This window comes from Crocodylus porosus, unplaced genomic scaffold (assembly GCF_001723895.1).
Source record: "Crocodylus porosus isolate Cpor-Errol unplaced genomic scaffold, CroPor_comp1, whole genome shotgun sequence".
Classification (NCBI taxonomy): domain Eukaryota; kingdom Metazoa; phylum Chordata; order Crocodylia; family Crocodylidae; genus Crocodylus; species Crocodylus porosus.
Genome location: NW_017728948.1, coordinates 3,722,425 through 3,734,927, shown reverse-complemented (window position 1 = coordinate 3,734,927; position 12,503 = coordinate 3,722,425). Strand labels below are relative to the sequence as shown.

General features: G+C 47.2%; 1 protein-coding gene across 1 annotated transcript; it reads right to left on the bottom strand.

Annotated features, from left to right (window-relative positions):
- Positions 1 to 244: 244 nt before the first annotated feature.
- Positions 245 to 1,207, bottom strand: LOC109321805 (vomeronasal type-1 receptor 92-like). The gene has a single exon (XM_019552560.1). The coding sequence runs from the start codon at positions 1,205 to 1,207 to the stop codon at positions 245 to 247; it is 963 nt and encodes a 320-aa protein (XP_019408105.1).
- Between the last annotated feature and the right edge of the window lie 11,296 nt (positions 1,208 to 12,503).

The following is a 12,503-nucleotide window of genomic DNA, read 5'->3' as shown; positions in this document are numbered from 1 at the left end:
TCTGAATAGTTCCTTACTCTGGTTGACACTGATCCATTGCTTTTGCTGTGAAAGGGAGAGGAAACAGCAAAAATGGGGACCTTCTGCATTTGAAACAATATCCAAGGCAGAATGTCTCACAAAGACCTGGTCGAAGGGTGCCTTTAAGTATGCACAGAAATCCGGGATTACGAGTTACGTTTCTGCTTTGAAGGATGGAGAACGCATCTGGTGTTTTATAAGGATTGGTATCCCATTAAAGCTACTATTCCACGCTCTGAACAACCGTGGACTTCTTGCATTTCAGGCACCAGCAAGCTTCATTCAGGTATTCTCTGACTTTACGGTATCCAAACACCACCACGTAGGAGCTGGCAGAGTAATAAACAGAGGAGAGAAGTCCGTAGTAACTGTTGAGGATGCTGTGTTCAAAATTGCTCTCAATGAGTCCTGAAACAATGGCAATCCAGACCATGTCACTGGAGATCCAGCAGACAACGTAGATGGACAGCAAAGAAAGCAAGATTTTTGTGGCCTGAGCTGTGTGTTTATTCCAGCTGGTGTCCATGGTTGAGACTGCCCTCACTTTTCTCCTGTGTTTGCAGAGGAGGTTAATGATGAAGCCATTCAAGATGATCACAAGGATGATGACGATGAGATCCAGACTGACTGAGCTGTACGTGGTGAACTTCGTGAGGAAGTTCCCGGTGGACCTGATACAGGAGGTGGCCCCTAGATATATGATGGTCCGGTTGGTGTTTTTCTCTATCTCTTTGTCATTTTGAAGGTAAGGGATGTGGAAGAGGATGCTGAATATCCAGCAGCCCGCAAGGATGCTGTTCACGTACTGCCCCTGGTGCCTGTAAATGAATTTTGACCAGCGGTGGTTCGGTCTCTGAATTTTGATCAGATGAAGGAAACTCAAGTTCTCCACCGACCAGATGCTGATCAGCCTCAGCATGTGGTAGGTGTAGAGAAGGATCCGACACTCCTGCTCTCCGAAAATCTTGGTGTTGGTAAAGAAGAGGAGTCCGGGGATTTCCTTGTAGCAACAGAGCAAGAGGTTCACCAGGGCCATATTGATGATAATTTTGTCCAAGGGCTGAAGGACTTTGTGCCGGATTGCATTGCTGATGAAGGCAAAAAGGATGACCAAGTTGCCTACTGTGCCAAGAAGCGCCGATAAGTAAATGATGATAGCTGCAATATAGGCAGGGTCAAACACCATAATGATACCAGCACCGAGGGAAAGAGGATTTCCTTTGTACTGCTTAAATTTTCTCTTCTTTCTTTTACCCCTCTGGCCTGCGTGGCATTTGCATATCGCCTCTGCTTTTTGCCCTTTCCTGCCTGTTCCTGCTGCAGCACTCCTGCCAGATCTTTTTTTCTTGCCCACCACCTCAGCACAAGGCTATTCTCCTCCACCCCCTAGCATCTGACGAGCTGTTTCATAGTCCACTGCACAAAGCACTCAGAGGTGTGATTGCTTTGCTGTTTGTTTAACAACCGTTATCTTCTTCTCCTAAGAGAGGTCAGGTGGGTTTGAGATTAGGGGAATGACTAATGTGTAACTGGGGCAGCTCTCTGATGGCAAGTGTGGTGGATCTGAAATCCCTTTTACGTTTTCTGGACCACTGTATTACAGTAAAACCTGCAGTAAGTGCTCAGCCACAAGGCAAAAGCCAGAGGTCACCAAGTGGTGGTGGGCACTGATCTCCCGACATCACCAAGGGGAGGTGGTCACTGATAGATCAATCAGAATTGCACTGCAAGTTGCACGAGGCTGTAGGTGTGAGAGGAGAGAGAAGAAATGGTGCAGCATCCACCATTAGGACTATATTATGTTACCCTTGATTGGTTTTTTAGGCAAGGCTCAGATGAAAAGGGCAGAAGGGTTATTTCCTCCCGTAGTCTCAGAGATGAAGGGCTGCTGGAGCAGGGGAGGAAGCACATCTTCTCTCTCTAGGCATGCCTTCTATTCCCAGCTCAGTCTCTGACTGGCCCTGTAACTTCCAGGAAGACCCTCCCCTACCCCTATAAAAGGATTTAGGCATCTAAAGTCCACCCGAGTCTAAAATAGTGACCCAAAAACACCCTCCCCCCACACCACCTCAGCAGCCACCTCCCCCTGGAGGTGCTTTAACTCACAAGACATTACCTAATTTGAATCTCCATGAGCACTTAGGAACATTGCTCGACATATATTGCCTTTCCTAAAGCTTCGGCCCGAGCAAGCCTGACCAGCGCATCTGAACGATGCATGACCTCCTTACATAGGCAAAACCTGGCACGTGGGCCAAGGATGCTTGGCTCTGGAACTGAAGACTCACAATGATGGGAGTCTTCAGCTTGTTGCTACATCCTCTTCCTGAAGGAGCTAATTACTCTCATCCCAAGAAAAGCCAACCTCCTTGGGTAGGTCTACACCATAACTCACAGCATATTGCATCGACCAAGTCGGTCCAAGTAACAGCTGTAGTCCAGCTGCAGCAGCACAGAGCCCAGCATGGGTTAAATACCTTGCTCAGATAGATAGCTCAGTGCTGCAGTATAGACATACCCCTTACTCCAGCCAATTCCCGTTATCATCAATCTCCCCACAGAAGAGCGATGAGTGGCAAAGATTCATTAACCAGCTTTGTACATCTGATGGTTCCCCTCCCTGTCTGCACACGACCTTCCTCTGTTCTGGGAGGCTGGGAAAACTTTCCTACAGCATGGAGGGTTTTGTTTGCCTGTGACACATTTGTTCGCTGCAGCCTGACAGTGAAAGCCATGAGAACAGGCAGGTGTCCTGTGTAAATGGCCAAGCTGGTATATATGGTATAGATCTTGTAAACACCGGTGGCCCCTATGTATGGTTAGTCAAAGACGGGTCTTTCCCAGGGGCTGGAATCACTTGTGCATTGTTGGCTGACTGAAGACAAGTTTAAGTAAAAAAACAAAACACCCCCAAACCAAAATCCCCAAAAGCAAGCACACGCCACAGCCCTTCCATGCTGACTTGGTTCCTGTTATACAGGAAAGGCCAAGGGACTTAGAATCACAGATTCAGAGAAAATGAGGGTTGAAGGGACCTCAGGAGGTCACATCTAGTCCAACTCCCTGCTCAGAGCAGGACCAGCCCCAACTCCATCATCACAGGCACGGCTGTCTAGCCGGGCCTTGAAAACCTCCAAGGATGGCGACTCCACCACCTCTCTGGGGAGCCTGGTCCAGTGCTTTACTACCCTCCTGGTGAGAAAATTCTTCCTAATATCCAACCCAAACTTCCCTTGCTGCAACTTGAGCCCATTGCTCCTTGTTTTGTTATCCGTCACCACTGAGAACAGCCCAGCTCTATCCCCTTTCGAACCTTCCTTCAGGGAGATGAAGGCTGCTATTAAATCCACCTCTTCAGTTGTCTCTTCTCCAAACTAAATAAACCCAGTTCCCTCAGCCTCTCTTTATAAGTCATGTGCCCCAGCCCCTGAATCATTTTGTTGCCTTCCGCTGGACTCCCTCCAATTTGTCTGCTGGATTTGCCTTCACCTAGACAAGTGGTCCTTACACACACAAGATGTTTTCAAGCAGATCCAGCTAGTCAAGGCTGCATCCTGGTACCCAGCAGTGCCGACAGCTTGCTGGCTGACATGCTACTAAATGTGGCAGCCCCCTTAGGCTGGTTTTATTTGGTTTGTAGCCATTTCGGATAACCTCTTTGCTCCGCAGGTTTACTGCCTTCTTAAGGGAAAGTAACAAGGTGCATGGCTCTGGGACTGGAGCCCCGCTGTAGCGTAATAACCTGCCCACCTAGGCATCATGGCCCAGCAGACAGAGATGATTAGGTAGCCCTGGGGGAAGTTAAAAGTTCCCAGAGAGATGATGCTGGGGAGGGAGGGAAGCTGGGAAGACAGCCAGTGCTGAAGCACTGCGGTGAAACTCTTCGCTTGGAAAGAAGAGATGGGGGGGGTCTCTGTTGATGTTTTGCTATTCTGCTTAGTTTGAAAAAGTTTGCTATTCCCCTTAGTTAGGAAAGGGGAAAAGGATGGCTCCTGGGCTTGGCCAAAGGAGTAACAACGCACTACAGGGACCGTAATGGGTTTAAGGCAAAAGTCATTCATCTCCATCGTATTTAGCTTGGGCTGTACATGCTTTTTCAGAGACCAGAGAAATGGCATTTCACACCTATAGGCTTGTCTGATGTCTCTCCCAATTATATAGTGTGTCCAATCAAAGATGTGACCAAACAAGTTTTGTTTCTGGCCTGTACGGCTGGGCTGAGGTAGTGCAGAACTTGAACTCACATCCATGATCTGCCGCTAGGTGCTTTAAACATCCTGCCACTGCTCTTCTCACCGCTGTAATGTAGAGTTCATCCAAGTCAGGATATCGGGGCAGGGAGGGTTGCAGTATGGGGACAGCAGTGGCATTTTCATCTTCGTGTTTCTACAGAGCAGTGTTTTTCAGTCTTTTAAGGTTTAAGGCATCTCTCCATAACTTTTCTGCATTTAGCCCCCCATTTCAAAAACGATTCTCACTTGTTTTCTGCCTATAGAAATATAATGGAGCAGTTTCTCTCAGAGCACAGCACGGCAGAATGGTTTTTGATGCTCTGGGTTTGTATTTTAAGTCTCCAGGGTACTCCTGTGAATCAAGTGTAGATATTTACACGCCTAACTGCTAGTATTGTGTAGCGCCCTTCGAAGGATCTCATGCAACCCCACCTGAGAATCATGGTTGTAGAGGATAAAGAAATCCAGGTTTCTTTACCTCTCCTCTTGAGAGCGGTCAGAAGGTGCAACTTGGTCCAAAAGCAAAGCGTCACCTGAAAAAGCCCATTTGTCTCAGAAAAAGTGGTTGTCGTTAAGACATTTGGAGGAAATCCTTGCCCATTAAAGACAAAGGATGTGTTACATGTGTCCCAGCTCTCAGGCATAATGACATCTCTTCAAGGCATTGTTAAGCTCTTAGACAGGGACCTCCCGGGATTTGCAAGTGGGTAGATTTCCTTGCTCACCCTCCGGGTGAAAGGAAGCAGCAGAAAGGTGTGTGTGTGTGTGTGGGGGGGGGGGGCTGTAAATCACAAACTGCTAAGAAATAACTGGGTGGAAGACCCAGAAAATAGGAGGTCAAATGAGAGAAACTTCCACAAGCTCCAAGAAAGCCAACCCACCCCATTGGCCTTTACCCAAATCCTGAGGGTAACTATGGCGAATAATTTAGCAAGAGTTATGGTAGATTCTCCACACTGAGCACTTTTAATTAGAGACTGCATGCTTATCTAACAGGTCCACTGTCATTCAAACAAATCACATCAGGAAAGTCCTAGGGTCCATATTAGGCAGGAAGTAGAGCAGAGGATCATAGTGGCCCCTTCTGTCTTTATAATCCATGACTCAAATTAGAAACAGTCCTTTTGCCCTAGCTATGGCCCACAGCTCCATGGTGGATCTAGACTTTCGAAGGAGGAGTTGCAGATAGTGTGGTGTGTCATCATATATAACTAGGGACCTACAGAGACTGCAAAAAATAGTGATTTCCATGATCACTGCAAAAAATGGCATGATTTCCCGTGGACTCGATGCCCAAAAAAGATGCTTAGCAGAATACAAAGGAAGTGCAGCAAACACTGCAGCCATAGAGCACGTGATTTGAGAGGCTGAGCTAGCGAAGTAGATTAAGTGAAGGCAAGTGAAAGCCTTTTGACGCTATCTTGTAAGAAGCTAGATACCACGCAGCAATGCTGCACTTGGAAGATGAGTGTCTGGCCTCTCAGCCAATCGATGACGAGGGATGGGGTCACCAGGGTGCTTCTGCCAATCAGCAGTGAGGCTGCTGCAAAACGCCTGCGAAATTGGCAGCTGCAAAAAAAACCCTTTGTCTCGTGAGATTTAAGTAGGTCCCTACATGTAACACAACGCACATTTTTCCCTTGTGAAACTAAAAAGTTAAACGCAAACTTGAGGCTTTACTAATAAGCTGGGGATTTGGACCTATATTATGTAATTGAAGATGGAAGCAACCCCTCCCCCATTTACTGGAGTGTTCATTAATTAGATAAAACATATATAACACATAAAAATCGTAACAAACTGAGAAAAAACAATCAAAAGACGTTGTTTCATGAGTAGCAGTTGCTTCATTCACTGTAGTCATCGTAGTTAAATGCATGACACCTTCAGATTCATAAAAGAAATACCTAGCCTTCTTGAGCATCTTGACAGTGCATCCAGTGATCAGCTGAAGTTACTTCCACACCTGAACTAATATTCACCTGAGTTAACCTTTCCACACCCGAGTTAATGTTTCAAGCTACAGATAAAAAAAGGGGGATGTGAAATGGGAGCTACATTACCAGGAGCAGCTAACAGAGAGCAGAACTGAAGAAGAAGGACTACCTGGAGTAGTGGAACAGTTAAAGACCATTAGCAAGGAAAGAGGGTCGTTAGCACCTATGGAATGACGAGATTAGAAGGAATCAGGCAGATTGCAATGAGCTCCAAAAGGCAATTGACTCCCTTGCTGCTTCCTGCTTAGAAACGGTGCTGCAACTGCTGGGCGGTTGGTTTAAACTTTGGGTGGAGCAGGACTCAAAGGGGGCAAGTGCAGCACTACACCCTGCCACAGACCCACCCCGGTTCAGCAGATATACAATGATCTGCTTTGATTCTGCACTGATACCTCTCATTCAGTTGAGAGCCCTGAAGGATGAGAAATAGAAGATGTAAGGAGAGAGAGAAAGTAAGGAAGAGGTATATAGGGAAAAAAGAGAGAAAAGTATAAGATATAACCGAGTCTAATAAGCGATAACAAAGCACAGCGGATTTAGAGTACCGGTACAGGGCTTTTGGTGTTTTTCTTTGTACATGATTGTTACAGCAGTGGCCTGGGTGGTAAATAGCACAAGAGGAAAAAAAGAGATTATTGAAAAATAAAAGTACCTCACCAGGGTATAGCTCTGAAATGTCAGAAGGAGTTGTTCTCAGGAGGGCTAATGCCAATTAATAGCCTGGGCTAATGCTGTAATGCAGCCTTTGAAGTGAACCAAACATTAAAGGCCTCTAATAAGGAAAGGATCAAAGAAAGCTGTTCTACCCCATGACTTCTACTGGATCAATAGATGCACAGCGAAGCTGAAGTCTGAGCGCTCAGGCACTAAGGGCTGGATCTGAGCTTAACTAGAAGCTAGGCAAAAATTGAGTCTAAATTAATTTAACACCTCCATTTTAGCCTGGGCTTGCTCAGTTTAAGCAGCGAGGCACCCAGCTACCACCAAAGCTTGGCTTCTTCTGAGATTATCGCAGGGACATGTCTGAACTCCACCCGGGTCCTCCATCTGTTGGGCACCCACACAGTTCAGCACACAGGACAACACCCGTTCGCGCTAGGGTGGCCATCATCGAGGACAGTCTCATTTTCTGCTACTCTGTCCTCTATTGATACAAAACGCAATGCCTATATGTCCTCTGTTTTTCTCTTCAATAGAAAAAATAGAGGACATAAAGGCACCCGGTTTCATATCAATAGAGGATAGAGGGCAACTGGATGTCCTCTATGATGGCCACCCTAGTTCACACTCCCCCAAACACCGGTCATTGCATTGTCCTCACAATGCTCCACACTTGTTGCAGAATAGCTAAGTGGCTAGAGCACCTGACCAGGGCATGGGAGAACTGGCTTGTAGGCTGTACTCGGTGCAAAGAGATTCACACCCACGGATCCTGTTTTCCAGAAAACCCATGGTCTTAGCAGAGGAAATGGGTGGCCCAGTCTGCCCATTTGAGGAGACCCCTGCTCACCGCCACCACTGTCCTTCCAAGCAGCCTCTTGTTATGCATAAAACAATTCTGTGGTCTCCATAGCATGTGTCCCACCAGTTGGCAATATCAAGGTCTCCTCTCACTCCAGCTAGGGTTGAGCTAGGGGCACTTGGGCCCCTCCTGACCCACTGAGTCCTGTTCCAGGGCCCCCATGAGCCTCACTTCTCCACAATGCATTGCAATGCAATGCATTTCCCTGGAATGACCTCAGTCCTCCCAGATGCTGTCACCGGGGTCCTCATCCCGTTCCAACGTCCTCCATCCACAGCCACAGTTGCTCTGCAGCCTTCAGCCCCCAGGGCAGCCTCCACGCAGGAACTTCACCTCATTCCCTGGGAGCTGCCCAGCACTACTCCTCAGCCTAGGAGCACTTTTCCCCCTTCAGCAGCCCAGTCTGAACTGACGCCCTCGCGGGGGTCTCTCCCTTTTATAATCCCAGGGGGCGGAGCCAGAAGTGGATACCCTTCAACATCTTAAAGGGACCTGCTACCCGGGCTTTGCTGCAGGTCCTTTTTTTCTCTTGGCCAGAGTGCTCAGCTCCATTGCAATGCTCTAACCATGAGGCTATGCAGTAGTCTAGGTGCAGGGGATCTCCACCCTGGTCTGTTGAATTTGGACCATGGGAGGAGAAAGGAATGCACGTGTGGTGGGGCGCAGGAGAGGGAAGACCAAGCAAGAGGGAGTGTGACCCTGCTGCATGGTGAGGAGAGCACTTGTTGTGGGGAGGGAGCAGGGAGGGTCCCGGCATAAGAGAGGCTCTCTCTGGCTTGGTCTTCTGACTCCAGTGTCGCTTACACCATGGCTCTCTGGTGGCCAGCTTCAATGGGAGAGGGGGAGCATGCCCCACTCAGACTCCATTACAGCTTGCTAGTTAGGGCACTCCCCTAGGAGGTGGGGATGTGGGAGTGAATCCTCTCAGGCTGAGGTCAGACCTCGGTCTTCCACTTCCTGAGCAGTCGCTTTAGCCACTAGGATATTATGCAAATGTCAAGCAGCCAGGCTGCCGCCAATCAACAGGCCCCTCCCCTCTGAGTGTTCAGGATCCTGAGCCAACAGAGATGCCTAATGCTCACCTCCAAGTCAGCTATCTCAGCCCCATGGAGGAGCAGGTCTTCAGACCACCTTGGCTAGGTTCAGGCATTCACCTGCATGCTCTGGATCAGCCTCTAAAAATTTGTTGCAACTACACCTGATCTAAGAAGCGTAACCCTATAGACCTGGATCACCCTCCTGGGGCTTGATGGCTATATTTGAGGTGCTACAACCCACAAAGTGAATCTTGTTCTGTTTCCAAGTGAACAACAGCAAAGAGCAAACCTTGAAAGAGATATATGTAACGAAGAAAGCAGTGTGTAGGCACCACAGTTAGCTGAATCCATGTGGACAGCCTTGCCTCTCCAGGGTTACGGAACCAAGAAGTGATGAAACTATGAAAAAAGCTACAGAGTCCGGAAACAAAGTCCTTTGCAGTCAGGGTGTCCAGACTGGAATAAACTCCCTGCAGAGATGGTGCAATCGCCTACCCTGGGGATCTGCAAGAGGAGACTGGATGGTCTGGGGTCACTGGGGTCACCTAACCCCAGTTGTCCTTCCTGCCTAATGCCGGGGGCTAGACTTGATGATTTTGTGAGCTATCCTCCAGCCCCGAATAACTATGAATCAATTAATCTAAAACTGATGCTTGGATTAGTCCCATGGAGTTGATTTTCCCTCTCCGAGTGACGGAGGGGGAGAAGTGATAAGATTTTATTGCAGAGATCCTCTTTCTCTTCATCTTATGTAAGTCTGGACTTTCTAGTGAGACCCCCAAAGAAACACAACTAATCTATCTATCTTCTTTGCAAGTCTGAGCACATTGACCTAAAAGGACCCCCAAAATCTAACTTGGATCAACTGCTTTTGCTATGTAAAACTAGTCCCTATCATGCCAAAATTAAAAACATCAGAGAAACCACAGTCCCAAGACTTCCTGAAGATCGGCTCATCCTCACTCCAGAAGTGTGATAAATGCATTAGAGAGCACCCTTAGAGATGCTAAACAACTGATGACTGATGTTTAGAAATCTTGGTGCTTTGTATCATTCCCTGGTGAACTTGGTGGGCTCAGCGGCGGTTTATGTTAAAATCCATGTATAAGCTTGTAAATGATGTATTCAGTACTCACTTAAAACTTTTGTTGCAACTCCACCTTATCCAAGCATGTTGTTTTATATACTTATGAGGCACTGGGTGAATTAATCAACCATTGATTCAAATTAACAAGGAGACTTAATATGACAGACTTTCTGAGGGACACATAGACCTGAAAAGTAGCTAACAATGCAATTAATAAGCTCAGTGCAGGGGAGAGAGTTTGATTAAATTTGACGCCCAAATTGTCTAATATTAATGTAACTGGCCACTCTTGGTTTCAAAGATGGAATCTAAGTGGCACTTCAACGAGCTTATAGATTTCCCCCCACCCCATGCGCAGTCTTTAAAATGTCATTGTAGCCGCAGGACTAAATCGTGTGATTCGTAGGCAGGTCGAATTCCCATTAACTTCACTTGAGTTCTTTTAACTTATCAAAAGATGACTTCAGAGCATCACACAAGTATCCCAGGGCAAATATCTAACAGGCTAATTGGCACTAATTGGCTAATGTCCCAATTCTCACATCTTCCGTCTCCTTTTATCACCGTGTAACATGGCTCTCGCACTCTCATCTGATGGAAAGGTCAGAAATCCGATGCTCTCAGTAAAAAACGAAGACAGCTCCCAACATTTCTCTGAGGGCTTTTGGCAAAAGTTATTACATAACTTAACCATCAGCTGCTATACAATGAATAAAGAAGGTCGATATTCTTCGGCAAGACAGAAGATCGCAAGGGCATGTCATATAATAAGAAAGGTGACTGCAGCTTACAGCGGTGCTTCTCAGCCAGGGTGTCATGGCACCCTGAGGAGCCTTGAGAGCCTTTCAATGGTGTCAGGCAATTTTAGCACTGTTAGGTGTGCAAACACAATTCACAAGATAAACCCAGAGATTTCACATGGGGATCCATAGTGTTGGAGCCATGCTGCCCTGCTGCAGTCTTTCTGGGTTCTTTGCAACAGAAGAAATGCTTTAGTAGTTCTCTGTAGTTAGGAAAATGACTGAAAACTAAGAGCTGGCATTTTTCAAGCGGTGCCTTGAGTCTAACAAAGGGGGATCTTAAGCCTAAAATGGTTGAAAACCACTGGCTTAGAAGTGTAATACCATCATGTGCTAAGCAAGTCAAGGAATACTGCCAAGATCAAATGATCCCAGCAAGGTGTCTGTCCAGTCTCCTCTTGAAGACTTCCAAGGTTGGGGCTGTACCACCTCCGTGGGAAGTCTAGTCCAGATTCTGGGTCCCCTTACTGGAAAGCAGCATTTCCTTATATCCAGCCTGAAACCATCCTCTGACAGTTTATGGCCATTGCTCCTTGTCCTCTCCTGGGCACCCTAGTGAACAGTTTTTCTCCCAGCTCCTGATATTCACCCCTGCCATACTTATAGACGGCCACTAAGTTCCCCCTCGGTCTTCTCTTCCCCAGGCCCCTTAGTCTTTCCTCATACGATTGGTCCTCCAGGCCCTTAATCATTCTTGTGGCTCTTCTCTGGACCCTTGCAAGATTGTCCACATCTTCTTTGAAGTGCAGCACCCAGAACAGGACACAGTACTGCAGTTGGGGTCTCACCAGTGCCGAGTAAAGAGGAAGTATCACTTCCCTAGCCCTGCTCGCAATGCATCAGCAAATGCATCCCAGTGCGCTATTAGCTTTGTTGACTGCAGCATCGCACTGGTGGCTCGTGTTCATCCTGTGATCAACCATCACCCCGAGGTCCCTTCGCCTCCTAACCTATATTCATGTCACTGGTTACTTCTCCCCAGATGAAGCACTCTGCATTTACCCATATTGAACTTACGTATCTGCTTCCGCTCCACCCACCTTTCCACCTTGTCCAGGTCCTCTTGGGCAAGTTAAAAGGAATCTGCATAAAAATGACATGATTTAGCCCAGTGGCTAAGAAAAAGAGCTCAGTTTAATCCAGTTGAGGGGGAAAACTGAATTAAAAGGCATATCAGTGACTGCACCACTTAATTTTCATGTGTTCTTTCCACATGCAATATCCCTTGAGACAACAGGAAGAGTAATTTTAGCACTCGAGCGATGTTATAGCTACTATTGGTTCAGGAAAGAGGTGAGAGGCAAAGATTTCTGTGCGCGGTATCTGGATCAGCTGCATGGGTGGCAGAGATTTACACAAGCTTTTGGTTTGAGGAAACTCCAGCCTCAGAAGTTTGTTGAAGGTTAGGCAAGTGCTTGTAGGGGATGATTTGGAAAGGGATGTTTCTGCCTTGAGCAGGGCATTGGATTACATGTGAGCTCCTGAGGGCCCTTCCAGCCTGACTTTTCTATGATGTAAAAAAAAGACATGATTTTTATGCTGAGCTAGCAGTTTTGCCAGTGAGGCAGAGGATTCACCTCCTGAATGCTTGCAATGAGCAATGCTGTGATTCTTCCCCTCCATCAACTGAGACATTTCTATAGACTTTCATAGCTTCATAGTTTCATATTTTCTAGGGTGGGAAGGGACCTGAGCGGATCATTTAGTCCGACACCCTGCCATGGCAGGAAAGAGCACTGGGGTCAAACGACCCCAGCAAGGTGTTCATCTAACCTCCTCTTAAACACCCCCAGGGTAGGAGCCTGCA

What these genes read in the sequence shown, in the direction of transcription:
- LOC109321805 (XM_019552560.1), bottom strand. Translation starts at nt 1,207, where the DNA reads ATGGTGTTTGACCCTGCCTATATTGCAGCTATCATCATTTACTTATCG.